The sequence below is a fragment of the Ailuropoda melanoleuca genome, chromosome 14, assembly GCF_002007445.2.
Source record: "Ailuropoda melanoleuca isolate Jingjing chromosome 14, ASM200744v2, whole genome shotgun sequence".
Classification (NCBI taxonomy): Eukaryota; Metazoa; Chordata; class Mammalia; order Carnivora; family Ursidae; genus Ailuropoda; species Ailuropoda melanoleuca.
The window spans coordinates 64302000-64317632 of NC_048231.1; the positions used below are offsets into that span (position 1 = coordinate 64302000).

General features: G+C 40.9%; 1 protein-coding gene across 1 annotated transcript in view; it reads right to left on the reverse strand.

Annotated features, from left to right (window-relative positions):
* The window catches only part of CDH2 (cadherin 2), a 213912-nt gene that overhangs the window by 175863 nt on the left and 22416 nt on the right, over positions 1-15633 (reverse strand). The window contains exon 2 of the mRNA XM_034642678.1: positions 9742-9853. Coding sequence (XP_034498569.1) covers positions 9742-9853 — 112 coding nt within the window. The remainder of the gene's footprint in view (positions 1-9741; positions 9854-15633) is intronic.

The following is a 15633-nucleotide window of genomic DNA, read 5'->3' on the forward strand; positions in this document are numbered from 1 at the left end:
GTGTGTGTGTGTGTGTGTGTGTGTGTGTCTGTGTGTGTGTGTGTTTTACTCCCATCGATTTGGCAGCTTATGTCATCTAAAACTTGTAGATGTTATCGTACACCCTTTGTTCAAATGAGGATTTAAAGTAAGTACCGGCATTGATTTATGTGTTTGGGTTGCCAGTGGGGTCTCCAGATGATGTTGAAACGAGGGCCTTTTTGAAAAAAGCATCAACTTACAGGTCTCACATTTGAGTTCAAAAATCAATTTTACAAGTGCAAGATGGTAAGCAGTTCATCTGAAAAAGACCCAGGAGTTGTAGTTAACCACGGTCTTAACAGGAGCCAATAGAATCATGCAGCAGGAAACAATGCCAAGTCCACCTTGGGCTGCGCTGGAAGGGCCGCATCCACATCAAAGGCAAGAACGCCTCTGCAGCGTGGGCAGGACACAGAAGGAATGAGTTCAGTGGTGGAGGGAACCCAGTTTCCTCTACTGAAAAGAAGGAGTTGGCCAGAATGCCCAAACACTACCGAGGAAACCACAGGAAAACACGTGATGTTCAGCCTGTGGCAGACCAGATTTAAGGAGCCAAGGAGACTATGCTCAGGGATGTGAAGGATCTCTACATGGTAGGTTCCTACCACAGGGGTTTCGCCTGTCTTGTTGACCACCACTGCCTGCTCCGTGAAAAAGGCCTGACATATGACAAATGCTCAAAAATACTTGTTGAATGAAAAACGATGAAATGAATGACCTCGGAGCATAAGAGAATATACTTGCTGTTCTGTACGGTGCCAAAAAATCAGACAGGCACCAGTGGGTAAGAATTTTAGGAACATATGCTCCAGTTTAACTTTTTAAGAAACCACTTTTTAACAGTTAGAGCTCTCCAAAGACGGAGCAGACTTTGTAAGGGAGGGATCTCCTCCTCGTTTGGGGGGAGGGAGCAGCAGTGGTATTCTTGCAGAAACTGGATAACCATCTGTCAAGGATGCTACAGCAATGAAAACACTGTTTACATCATCGAACACCACAAGGGTTTCATTTTTATCCTATCTGCCATTTCTGTAGAGCAAACCTTCTGCTGACATGAAATCATCAAGCTGAAATGAAGGATTTTAAACCATTTTAGGAGTGACTCAACAAAATGTGTTAGAGTGGTTCCCAAATGCAGGTACATAAAAACATCTGTGGAGCTTGTCATAAATACAGGTTTCTAAGTCCCACTTGATCTCCTTTCTCTAGTCTACTCCGTGACATTGTCTTAGCAATTAGCTCCTCTCTTCAGCACCATCACCCCCCCCACTGGAGTCTGTACCCCATCATTGTGCAAACCTGTCACTCCCTTCTTTAAAAAATATCCTCAATTAACCCCGCTTCTCTCTCCAACCACCACCTAACTTCTCTTCTTCCTTTTAAAGGAAAACTCAATCTGTATCCAGCTTCCCACCTCCACCTGACTGTTGAACACAACCAAATCAAAGACACCAGTTACTCCACGTTGTGGAATCAGTGGTCAACTTCGAGTCCTCATCCCCGAGTTGATCCTTCACAGTAGCATCTGGCACAGATGATTGATTAGGCCCTCCCTTTAACACATTTCCTCGCATGCTTTCAGAGACACCGTACCTTACTGATTTTTATCCTACCTCCCTGGTCACTCTTTCTCAGTCTCTACTCCACCTCTTTTTTTTTTTTTTTTAAGATTTTTTTTATTTGACAGTGATAGAGACAGCCAGCGAGAGAGGGAACACAAGCAGGGGAAGTGGGAGAGGAAGAAGCAGGCTCATAGCGGAGGAGCCTGATGTGGGGCTCGATCCCATAACGCCGGGATCACGCCCTGAGCCGAAGGCAGGAGCTTAACCACTGTGCCACCCAGGCGCCCCCCTACTCCACCTCTTAATCCTGACTGCCTAACACTGGAGTGCTCAAATTCTTCATACGAAACCATTTCTTTACTTTCGTTGGTTTTCTACTTCTCACACCAGGCTCCTTAGTGACTTCAGCCTGAATCCTGGTCCTACTTACTGTTTATACACTTAGTACTTCCCATTCTGCAGTTCAGCTTATGCCACCGAACCACAAACCTATATTCAAATGTCCCTCTGACATCTCTAATATTCTTCTCCACAGGGTCAAACCAAGTTCCTGATCGCCCCCATCACAGTGACTAACATCCTTCCCACTGTTTGGACAAAATTATCAAATAGTCATCCTTGACTCTGTTTACACACCATCCATCCAAGCCATCAAATCCCATCAGCTCTATTATCAAAACAGATTCAGAGAATAAACTAGGACTTCTATCTCACACTGCATAACAAAAATTAACTAAAATGGTCAATGACCTACACAAAAGAGCTAAAACCATAAAAATCTTTGAAGAAAACAACAGAGAAATCTTTATGACCTTGGATTCTGCAGTGGATTCTTAAGATATGATACCAAAAGCAAGAGCAACAAGAGGGGAAAATAAATAAACTGGACTTCATCAAAGTTAAAAACTTTTGTGCATAAATGGACATTGCCAAGAAGGTGAAAAGACAACCTAGAGGGTGGGAGAAAATCTTTGTCAATCATGTATCTGTTAAGGGTCTAGTATCCAAAATATATAAGGAACTCCGACAAATGAAGGACAAAAAACAAACAACCCAATTTAAAATGGGCAAAAGACTTGAACAGACATTCCTCCAGAGAAGAGACACAAATGACACATATGAAAAGATACTCAATATCAGCGGTCATTAGGGAAATGCAAATCAAAACCACAAAGAGGTACAACTTTGCACTCACTAGGATGGCTACAATCAAAATAAATGGATAATAACAAGTTTGGGGGCACCTGGGTGGCTCAGATGGTTAAGCAACTGCCTTCGGTTCAGGTCATGATCCCAGGGTCCTGGGATCGAGCCCCACATCGGGCTCCTGGCTCAGTGGGGAACCTGCTTCTCCCTCTCCCTCTGCTTCTCCACCTGTTCATGCTCTCTCTCTCTCTCTCTCTCTGTATCTCTGTGTCTCAAATGAATAAATAAAATCTTTAAAAAAAGAAATAAAAATAAATGGAAAATAACAAGTTTTGGTGAGGACATGGAGAAACTGGAATCCTTGTATATTGCCACTGGGATGCAAAATGGTGCAGCTGCTGTGCAAAACAGTTTGGCAGTTCCTCAAAAAGTTAAATGCAGAATTACCATATGACCCTTCAATTCCATTCCCAGATATATACCCAAAAGAACTGAAAACAGGTACTCAAAAAGTCTATGTACACACATGTTCTTACCAGCTCTATTCAAAATAGCCAAGAGGTGAAAACACCCCAATGTCCATCAACCAATGAATGAATAAATAGTTTACAGACAAATGGTAAACCATATACAAATTTACATACATTCAATGGAGTACCATTTGGCCATGATAAGGAATGAGGTACTCACACAGGCTACAATGTGGGTGAACCTCCAAAACATGACGCTAAGTGAAAGAAGCCATATACAAAAGGTTGATGGGACTGGGTGGGAGAGGAAGATTTGGGAGAAAAATCTTAATGGAGAAGAGGTTTTCCTTTAAGTGATGAAAACGATGTGAAACTAGACAGAGGTGGTGGCTGTAAAACATTGAAATGTCCTATATTTCATTGAATGGTTCACACTAAAATGGTTAAGTTTATGTTATCTGAATTTCACGTCAATAAATTATTTTTTAAAATATTCAGAATCCAACCTCTTCTCTTACCTCTACTGCTTTGGTCTAAGCTGCCATCTTCTCTCACCGACATTATCGCTAGTCTCCTAAGAGGTCTCCTTCTCCCCTCTCATCCCCTTTGGTTTTTCTCAACGCGACAGCCAGAATGATGCCATTTTTTCAGTCAGATCATGTCTTTCTTCTGTTGAAGGCTCTCTAATAGCTTTTTACCTCCTCATAGTAAAAGCCAAAGTCCTTACAGTGGTCTACAAGGCCCCACACAGTGTGGTCCATTACTGCTCTAACCTTATCTGACCTCATCCCTGACTACTCTGCCCCTTCTCTCTTCACAGATCATACCTGGGTCCTTGCTGCTCCTCCAACATTCCAAACACACTCCTGCCTCAGGGCCCTTGCACTTGATGTTTGCTCTATTTTGAATGCTCTTCCCATAGATATCTATGGCTCTGGACCATCTCCTCCAACATCAGTTCTTACTCAATTATCTCCTATTCAGTGATGCCTCCCCTAAGCATCCTATTTAAACTGCAGAACAACACAGTCTCCCTATCTCCCTTCTCTGCATTACTTTTCTCCATAGCATTTACACTGTCTAACATACAGTAAATTTTACGTATTTACTATGCCTATTTTCTTTTTTTTTTTTAAGATTTTATTCATTTATTTGACAGAGACAGAGAGAGAGGGAACACAAGCAGGGGGAGTGGAAAGGGAGAAACAGGCTTCCTACTGAGCAGGGAGCCTGATGTGGGGCTCGATCCCTGGACACTGGGATCATGACCTGAGCCGAAGGCAGATGCTTAAAGACTGAGCTACCCAGGCGCCCCTACTATGTCAATTTTCTATCCCTCACGAGATGTTTACTAGAAAATCCAAGGGACAGTGAGAAAGGGGCTCTCTGGATCTTAGAAGGACAGATTTTAATCCACCTGGGTGCCTGCTTGTTAATATGTTTGCCTACGTGAACTGTGACTTACTGTCTTCGACACAGACCTGGTTGTAAGTTTGTGAGAGAGTAGGCCTCACCTACTCCAAATCAGTGAAGGCTATAAATAACTGTAAAAGGACTTAAAAAAAAAAAAAGTGACCACTCATACTGGCTTATCTTGGTTTGCAGCATTGCATTAAGAAAAATGGACCTAAAATACATCAAAAGGGATATAAAAAATTCCAAGTATTAAATAAAGTCTAAATGAGATGATGAAAACAAGGATGAAATTTTTTAGTTCTTATGTTGATCTTATTACATACTTAATTGCTCTTAAAAAAAAAAAAAAAAACAAACTGCCTTGTGGTATTAAAACAAGGTCTCCACCCCTGAGAATCCAAAGGGCTGCATTTCATTTGTAACTCCTTAGAGCTTATCATAATATTCAAGAGAACAATCTCAGTACCTAGGGCCTTTTCCCGCAATCATCGGAAATGAGTAAAGTTCAAGCGCTCAGCCAACTTTATAAATACAATGTTTATAAACCTACCTTTCAAATATTTAAAAACATCTCCACATTTAATACCAAAAAAATATGCCAAAATAAAAAAAAAATTAAAACAAACCCAAGGTTTTCACAATTCAATACAAGCCTTGAACGCAGCGAGCTACTTAAAATAAAGATGGCTTCCCAATTCAGTAACACATACACCAAAGTACTCATGTTATTTTAAAAAAAAAAAAGTAGTGTCGTTGTAAAGTCCTGCTAAACTAATAAAAAATATTTTGGTACTGTCATCTAAAGATACCATACGCTATCGCTTCCCCAGAGCTTGTAAATGCAGACAAGCTTCAATCAGTAAGTAAACTAATCTAAATCAAATTCCCTCCAGTTGAAAATAATCATCATGTCCTGCCCAGAGTTGGTGAGTATAAATGGATTACTGAAAATATTCTTGGTAATTGCAGGTTGCTATTTATGTTGACCAGAGTTGGAGGAGTTTACTTAGTGAAATGTCTAAGCACGCAGACCACCGATGCGCAACACACAGGAAAATCACTCTTGACATCCACACGAAAAACAGCCTGCATCCTCTCGGCCGTGTCACTGTGTGGTTGTTATTTCACAGTGTCAGATACACTGTTGGTGACAAAATGAAAATTTATGATTGCAGTTATTTTATTTTCAGGTAATACGCTACCACGAGAGATTTTTTTCTAGTTCAGTGGAGTAGAAGTTAAATACTAAAGACTAAATATTATTTTCCAAAGCCCTAAATTTTGCTGCTTGTAAACAAGTATGCACAAAATACGAATGGTGACAATAATTAAAATGTCTTTTTTAATTATAGGGAGCTTTGGTTGTCTCATGTCACCAATTCCCAGATATGTCTAGTAACACACGAGTCATGGTGTAAAGTGGGAATAAAGAAGACTAGCTCTACGATGAACTTGTCATAAGACACCTGGCCAGTTAGGCTAGCTCTCCTTAGCTCTCACTCTTTCCTGGGTTATGCCATAATGTTTTGTTTTGTTTTTTAATCATCGCCATCATAGGGATTAAATTAGGAATCAGAAAGCCTGGGTTCTAAAGTCCAGATCTGCAGCTAACTGTCTAAAGAGCTATATAACCACAGGAAAAGCCTATAATCTCTCTGAGCTCCAATTTGCTCATCTGTAAAATGAGGGGGGTTGTAATAAAGGCTTTTAAAACGGAAGAGAAAAATGCAAGATAAAAATGAGTACCTCAACATGTTACAATTGATCCTAACTTATAAAGGCAAACACAGAGAATAACCACAGGATAAAAAAAGGAATGTTTTTCACTCGAGGGGAAACAGAAAAATGAGAACTATTATAGAATTAAATGGTCATGAGGATGTAGAAAAGAACTAACGTTTAGCCTTGGAAGGAAGCGTCCTACAAAAATGTAAAAAAAAAAAAAAAATACCGTCAATAGTCTACGTCGTCTTTGGCCTGGTAATTCTACTTTTGAGTATAAATCCCCCTAAAAAATATCCCTGAAGAAAAATCAAAGTTCTCTAAAAAAGCATCTCCATAGCAGCACTCTATGTAAGAGAGAAAAATTGGGAACAACCTCGAAGTGCAAAAATAGAGGCCCAGTTAAGCAAAATCTGGTTTTGCTAACAAAATGGAACAAAGGTCTACATGGCCATTTTTAAATTCTGAACTAGTCTCAAAAGAGTGGAAATATTCAACATGGTATTACACAAAATGTAAGGGTTGATCACAAAATACATTTGTCTTCGTTATGATTTTATAGAAGACATACCGATGACAACCGGAAGAGAAACTGGAGGGACCGAACTAGCTCATTGGGTCCATTCTTCCTATGAAATTCATCACAACAGCAAAAAACAAAAGGCAGATGGAAGGAAAAGATGCTCTCCACACTACGGCCTAGCTTTGGCATTTTTATGCTCCTTCTACCTAGCTTCGCTAACATGACCAATACCAGCTTAGATCTCCATCTAATGCTTAATGTTCTCCAAGCACTTTCACAAAGATTATGGTATTTTATTGTCTGAAAAATAATCAGCATGCATGACACCCCTACATCAAAATGTCAACGTCTGGTACAAGGACTAGTGTGCCAGGGATGTATCCTATGAAACCACTATACATATGGTTGGACTGCCCTCTCTCCCCAAATGTCATCAGTGAGAAATCAGAGGAAGCATCAAGAGTCAGGAGTTATGATTTCAGTAGGCTTTTGGACTCTACTGTGGACTCTAAATGTAATACAGCAGAACTTGCCATGAAGCAAATGCCTTAGAGAATTGTTGTACATATTTTATGTACAATTACTTCGTTCCTTAAACACCATAGACCACAAAACTTGACAAAAGGTGGGCCTAGCAATAGATCCCTTCCAAATTTAGTACATGCAAGGTAAATGAATTTACCGCAGGGCACAGAATTCATGAACAGAGTCAGGACATGGTATCTGGATTCAGGGTATAGATGTACCTTTGGGTTAGTGTCCCACTAAAGACTCCAAAAAGATGTAAGAGGTAAAAATGTAGAATCCTTCTAAATAACAATTCTCCAAAGGAAACATACTGGGGACACCACTCTTGCTAAAAAAACAAAACAAAACAAAACAAAACAAAAAAGTGGATATTTCACAAAAGCCTGTGTAAGTTTTCTTCCTCACCCAAAAACACCTTTTTCTCTAACCAATATTTTGGTTTTTCACATATTCTAGGAATGATAAAGAGAAAAGTAATGGTGTGGCATGAGAGAAATAGTTTGGGGGGGGGGGAGCTTAAAGATAAAGAAGGTAACAACCGGGCGTACCGAAGCATTAAGTTCTGTCACCGACCGTGGTACACGCTTCTCTCAATGACGGCTAGAGCACAAAGTCAAAAGTAGTTTCAGTCTTTCACATTTACAACTCTAGCAAAATCCGTTTCTAGGTTATACTAAAAAGACCCTGGCAAGCAACTACGCCCAACTTCTACTCTTACCGGCATTACCTAACAGTTAGAAAACAGGCTTTCATTTGCAAAACCATTCAACGTGCCAATGTACTTCGTCTTAAATCCGTGGTTTTTAATGACAGACCGTGTGTTGATTTGTAACCAGCAAATTTCAACAAGCTTTTAGGAAAAGAGACTGGGAGAAAGATGTATCCATTTAAAAATGAATCTCAGAAATAAATTGCAAAAATGCAACAAATTCCACTGACATTTTTTTTTTTCTCGGACTTATTCTAGAGAAACGTCATTGATACATTTTTTTCAGTATTCAAATAATATTTACTGGTCACATAGGTCCTAGAATACCACATAATAATTCACAGATTTAAAGAAAATGACAAACGTGCAGAAGAACCCCAAGACTCAAAATCTACACTTGAGATTTGACTTGAATTAAACCTCTATCTACCATGTCAACCGTTACCTACTAGCTGAGCAGTGTGGAGCCAGACTAATTTAACACTTACTCATTAAAATACCATGAAATAAGGCAAGGACAGAAAGAAGTCTTTAAAAAAAAATCAACTTCAGAAAGAATACATAGGTGTAAGGAAATCACAATTAGAATAGAAATGAAAATAAAATGATAATCTTGCACTAAAGAACCTTAGTAGCTAAGAGGCCATTTACATTTCAAAGTCCTCTGTCTGTGGTCTTAAGTATCCTACCACTAAGGTTTTTCAGTGCTGCAGAGACACTTCAATCAAGGCTGTGTGGTAGAGCCCTGTGTAAATTAATTAGTTGAGGCTGCACGGATTTTCTAAAAGGAGCTCTCTAAAACAGCCTTAGAGATATGCACGATTCGTGGGGAATAACAATTTAAATACAACTCACTAATCAATTCTTCTTGCTTTCACATTTCAATGACATTTTGTGTAATGATAAATAAGTCCATGAAAATACTACTAACCAAAATTTTTTTGCTTTCAATTAGAGATAAAGGAAGGGGCTTTCAATTTTGCTTAGGATAGCAAAGTTTTATCTCAGATTTTATCTAGATTTACTGGCATGATGACCACAATGAACTTGGGCCACATAAATAGGAGATGTGTCTATATTAGAAATTCACATATGTTAACAGATAAATTAGCTATCTAATAATTTCTATAAACAATGTCATAACAAAAATATGGATCTCATGCTCCTGCCTCAAGATTTAACCTGCTAAGTCGTTTATTATAATTTAGCTAAATATTAAAGTTCATGTGTTTTATCAAAGATAATATCATAGTAATTTCTTTATTTCTTTAATTCAAAATACTAAGTGGATTTTTGCTGTAAATAATTCCCAAAACTATTGGAATCAGATATTTGGCAAATATCCTTCAAAATAAGTAAAGTATGTGCAGAAAAACTAAAAATTAATTACATAATGGTTTCTACTTGAAATTAAAAATGGAAGAAATCTGAAGTTTTCAAGAGATTAGGAGCCTTCCAATTATATACATAAGAGATTCATAAGCTCTTCTGTAATCCTAAAATAAAGTCCCTACAGTCTCATTATAGTGATTGTGAGAAATTCATACTTGTTATACAGTAGAGATGATTTAGAGACTTTTTAATGGCTAATTTGTTTCAAGAGCATAGACACTGTATGTACAAATATATCTTTTGAGATAGTACCATTGAGAAGAGGCTGTCCTTCGTGCACATCCTGTGATAAGACTGCACTGTAAACATCTTCAGGAAATCCAGTCTTGCATAATGCGATTTCACCAGAAGCATCTACAGACGCCTGCAACACAAGAAAAAAATGTGTGCAATGATTGCTACCTCCTTCAACCGAGAAACATTCCACTTGGCATAAAGCCTCAATTTTTCAGCTATCTTGTACAAACAACCCCTTTGTTTCCGAACGGTTACAATTAGAATGTAGAGGGCAAAGGGTTAATCTTTTTGATAACTGGAGTAGAAGAAACAAATCCCACTTGTCTTGTCCAGTAAAATCTAAATAATACACATTCTAGGTTCTTCTAAAGACCGCACATTTCCATTAAAATGGGCATTGTGACTGAAGTATTATCAAGTGGATCTGGGGGGAGGGGAGAGCCAACTAGTTTCTAGGCTCCACAAACCCCCATCATCAGCTTAACTTTTCAAGAAAAATGCATACATTAAGTATACAGATTTTTATGCTCTCATCCAATTCTCCGGCTGTGAAGTTTGTTTGGATACACCCTGTTCATTAAAACACAAAACTATGACATACTTACTGCACGATATAGAGTACTTTGTACCAAGTTTAAAACCAATCGATCAAAAGTAGGTATGTCTCTAATTTGAAAGGCAGGGACACATTAAAAATATAAACAAAGATTAATAAAATTATGTTTCCTTTTTATACTTAAAGATTAGGAAGTCTCTCTTGCCATCTTTGCCTCGATTATCACATACGCAGCTAACTACCCAATGTGGTTACAACTCAGTCGTACGAAGTGCTATCCACTTAGCCCTCCAAGTCAGTCTCACTATGTCTTCCAGCCCTACGGACATCCTGAGAGCGCTCAACAGAACTCGTGCAGCGTTTCCATTAATCATAGGACACTTCACCCTGCACTGGTGGGGATCCATATACAAGGAGTGGAGTGGGGAGGAGTGGACACCGGCTGCGGGAGGGATCGAAATAGCTGCAGGGCCAGCATTAGGCGCAGTTTGCCCTGGTGAGGAGAATCAGAAATTGGGAGGAAGGAGGAAGGGAAGTCCCAGAAAGAGAGAGACCCAAAAGCAGATGTCAAAGCAATACCACACAGCTTCACAATTAAAGGCCTACCTGGATTCTGCACGAGAAGTTGTGCAAATACTAAAGTCATAAAAATCCACACTAATCTAATATTTAAACCGTTCTTTTCTGATCTGGGAAAATAAAGAAAAAAGTCAATTTGAACTTTGTTAAATATTACACAGTCTTTAATCTAAAAAAAAAAAAGTATTAGGAGCAACAGTGAAAGAATAGTACAGACCCTTCAAATTAGCAAATAGCTTTAAGTCTGTTATGCGCAAGAAAGGAGTGTTATCAGGTCAAGGGTCTGGAGCAACCAAACCGCTCACACAGGTGTTAGTGGAAGCTGGAACAGGCACATCGGGAGTGCTGTTTGGAAAATTCTAGTAAAGATGAATGTGGATATATCGTAGCTTATGTGCTAGGTATATTCCTGTGGAAACTTCCTGTGTGTGCTCTCATCAATACGTGACGGCATGTTCTCACGTCCACGCCGCACGGTTTCAACGGCGGGACCTGAAGATTACCTAAACAGCCATCAAAATTTTCACTTCGCCAAAAAAAGGAGCACTCGACAGCATTAGAATGGAAGGACAGAAGCTACATTTATCCACAGGGTTCCATCTCCAAACAGTCAGTTTCTTGAACTTCCATGCAAGACTGAAAGAGAAATTTAATTCTAAATCAACCTAGGGATGACTATTCTTTTTAAGTAAGTTCAGAAATCTATTTATGCAACACTCCAAACTCAGACCAGAGACAAAGCACTCTGTAGCATGAATCTTGCAAATAAATAAATAGATAAATAAATAAAAGCACAACTGAGGACTCCATTTTTACACATAGAGTTTAATATAAAAGATGTGAAGTTACTGACACTTATAAAGCAAGAATATAAAAATGCACAAGGTAGTGATAAACACGGAACTGAGGACAGCGGCTACCCCCCACCCCCACCGGGGGGGGTAGTGCAGGAGGGGGGAGGCAAGTTGGGAAAGGTCCCAGGAAGGGTCATACAGGCAGGCGGCTTTGATTTTATTTGTAATAATTCATTTCTTTCAGTAAAATGTGAAGATATGCACAGGAACACGGGTGCAAATTCTGTTATTCCCTATTTATCCTGTATGCTCTATTATTCCATAATAAGAAAGAGCAAACATTAGGGGCAAAGTGAGAAGTAAGGAGTAGGGCTTCCAACACCCATCAAGTTTGGGACACTGGATGCTATTCTGATTCTTGCCAGCTGGAAATATTCAGGCACTTGTACTGGGCCTGGCAAAGAGCAGGCACTCAGTAAGTAAAAGCGTTTGCTTTGAGCTAACCAAAACAACTGAAGGGAACTCCCCGGTTCACCAGATAAAATGGACCAATGTGCTGTAAATCTGTGTCCCACGGATGGGTCAGAAGTCGGCCTATTGCCCTCCAGCCCAGGCTTCTGCAGAGGGAGGCCATGGCAGGTTTCCAATCGTGGACAGGTGGGAGCAGGGCCCTGGAGGGGCAGCAGGGCAGAGGCAAACAACGGTCAGCATGCAGTAGCAGGGGTCACATTCCAACATGACCCTTCGGGTTAGGGCAGCCCGCAGCTGGATAAGCACCCAGAGAGCCATGAAGTCTAAAGACTAGAGGAAAACTGTAACCTTTTCTTGAGCTCCACTGCTACGGTCTTGTTTTCCAGTGGACCTGCCCTAAGGTGGGAGATGTATACCCCTCATTCAAACCTACATTCAAACCTCATGGCCCAATAAAGTCCATCAGTGATACTGGGTATGTTCAATTCTGAGTTTCCGTCTCCACCTTATTTCAAAGAAGGGAATTTCTGTCCTCAACATGTAACCCTCTGCTCAACCTCTCTGCTCCGCTTCCTCATCTAGGAAAAGGGCCCTAACTGCACAAGGTGGCTGTGAGAATTTCTGAAACCTGCTTGTAAAGCACATCTCTAACAAATACTGGCTACCGATATTAAATACCCATGGGGGTCATATATTACTTTCTGAGATTTTCATACTCATTTTTTTAAAGATTTTATTTATTTATTTGAGAGAGAGAGCACAAGCAGGGGAAGGGTCACAGGGACAGGGAGAAGCAGACTCCCCACTGAGCAGGGAGCCTGATGCAGGGCTAGATCCCAAGACCCTGGGATCATGACCTGAGCCGAAAGCAGACGCTTAACCCACTGAGCCACTCATACTCATTTTAAACAGCTAAAACTTTTCTAAATTCTTCTTCCCTGAGACAAAAAGGATTCACAACATAACATGATCTTATTCTATAATGTGTTTTCTTAAAAACAAGCTCCAAAAATTATTAAATGTATGGACGCCTTTTTGGTTGTTGCAACTGGGGAGGGGGGTACTACCGGCTTTTAGTGGCTGAAGGCCAGGGTTGCTGCGAATCGTCACAAAACACACAGGACAGCGCCTGCCACAGAGAATGATCCAGACCAAAATGTCAATAGGGCCAAGAGTGAGACAACCTATTCTTTAGCAACCCATGAAAACTGGTGTCCATCTACCCTTTAACCACCACCCCGCCAGTAGTAGGAAGTTCGCTGTCTTTTCCAGCAGTCCTCCATACTCTTATTGGGACATCCTCGTTTTCAGAAAACCAAAACCATGCCCCTGTGGCTTGCCCCGACATCGGCGGATCACTCTGCTGGACCCAGGATGAGGTTCCAAAAGTTCAAAGAGAGAAACTTTCCTCTCAAAAAGTACTCTGTGGTACAAGGAGGCAGCTGTGAATCAAATGCATTTTCCTTATATTTGAACAAGGTAGGGGTCAGCAAACACTTTTCTGTATAAGGGGCCAGATAGTAAATATTTGAAGTTCGACAAGCCATAGCAACTCTGTTGAAACGACTGAACTCTGCTGTTGCAAGGCCAAAGCCGTAATAGACAATGGGAAAGGAATGAACACGGCTCTATTCATTCAAATAAAACTTTATTTATAGACACTGAAATGTGACTTTCATTTAATTTTCGAGTGGCAAAAATATTCTTCTTCTTTTGATTTTCTATAAGAATTTAAAAATGTGAAAACCATTCTTGGCCATACAAAAACGGGCATCAGGGCTGTAGTCTGCCATCCCTGGAACGGCATGGTAAGATTTAGAAAACATTACTATCTCACCTGATTCTCAGGAGAGCCCCTTGGGGGTGGGCGTGGGGGCGGTGAAAGTATCCTTATTTTACAAATGAGCAAACAGGTTCTCACTCGGAGGAGTGGTAAAATACTCAAGACCTCACATACAGGAAGAGGAAGAGGCAAGACGCTAACCCTACAGTCTTTCCAAGTACAGCAAAGAATTACAACACAATTCTTTCCAGAAACTTGTACTGAGGATCCATTTGCCAATGGAAACAGAACCAGACAGCCTCACTGCCTTTAAGAAGTTCAAGGCTTAATGTGAGCGCAAAATAAAGAAGTGATTGCCACAGAAAGGGGTGACCAGGAGGTAGAGACCAACCAGGAGGGAGAGACCGACAGAGCCCAGGGCAGGGGTCTGGGGCCTCCCACGCAGAGCCCAGGAGTAGCCAAGCGGTGTGGGGTGGTGGGAAGCCATCCCAGGCGGTCGCTGTTGAGCTGGAACAGGGCGGCAAGAAACAGCATACTGCCTGGAGAATTACAATGAGTTCAGTGTCACTGGAGTCCAAGGAGCAAGGCAGGAAGTCAAAAGTTGAGGATGGAGAGTTAGACAGGGTTAGATCATAAATGGTTAGGGGCGTGGGGTTATCCTGTTGGCTGTGGGGAATCGGGCATCGATTTTAATCACAGGCAGATTACATCTGATAGAGAAGTCTCTGATGCTTCCTGGGAAAATAGGGGGGGAAGGCAGCGACAAGTGACAGCTGCGGTACAAGTCAGGACACAGCCTTGAGTCGGACAGGGGCTGCAGGAATGAGGAAGGGGCAGATTGTATCAGTATGCAGACAGTTAAAACTGACAGGCTTAGTGAGGGCAGGGATTCGGGGTGGAAGGGAGAGAGGGAGGGAAGGATGCCCTCCCCCACGTTTCCAGCTGAGTGACTGTGAACTTGGGTGGCACAAACTAAGAAAGATAATCGCAACATTATAACACCGGCAACAAGGTGCTAAAGAAGCAGAAAGAATGGCATGATAAATCTGCCTGTAGAAATCAAAGAAGATTCCATAGCCGAAGTGACATTTAGGCTGTCTTTAAAGAAGATTAAAAATTTGCCAGGAGAAAGAGGAGGAAGTAGAAAAGGGCATTCCAGGCAAGAGGTGCAGCATAGACAAAGGCTTGTTGAGTTATATTGAGCTTGTAGTCCACCCAAACAACCCTGATCTTTTTTACCAGAAAACTATTAAGTCATGGCTTCCAGTATCTTTGCTGCTGATTTGGGGCCCCAAGGGGCAGGAATTTACATGTAACCTTCCCAGATTTGATCGTGATAAATTAATAATTCCACCTAGATTTAGTCATTTCCCACCCTCCAGTTCTCTGCATCAATAAAGTCTGAGACTCCCCAATGTCTTCATAAAGATGCTACTCAGATACTAAAGGCGGGGTGTGACACATCACCCTTCCCTCCAACCCCAAGCCTAAGAGGGATTAGCCGATGGGGCACCCGGGTGGCTCAGTCAGTTAGGCATCTGCCTTCAGCTCAGGTCTTGATCCCAGGGTCCTGGGATCAAGTCCCGCGTTGGGCTCCCTACTTAACAGGGTGTCTGCTTCTCCCTCTGCCTGCAGCTCCCCCTGCTTGTGCTCTCTCTCTCTCACAAATAAATAAATAAAATCTTCAAAAAAAAAAAAAAAAAAAAAAAAGGGGCTATCTGCTG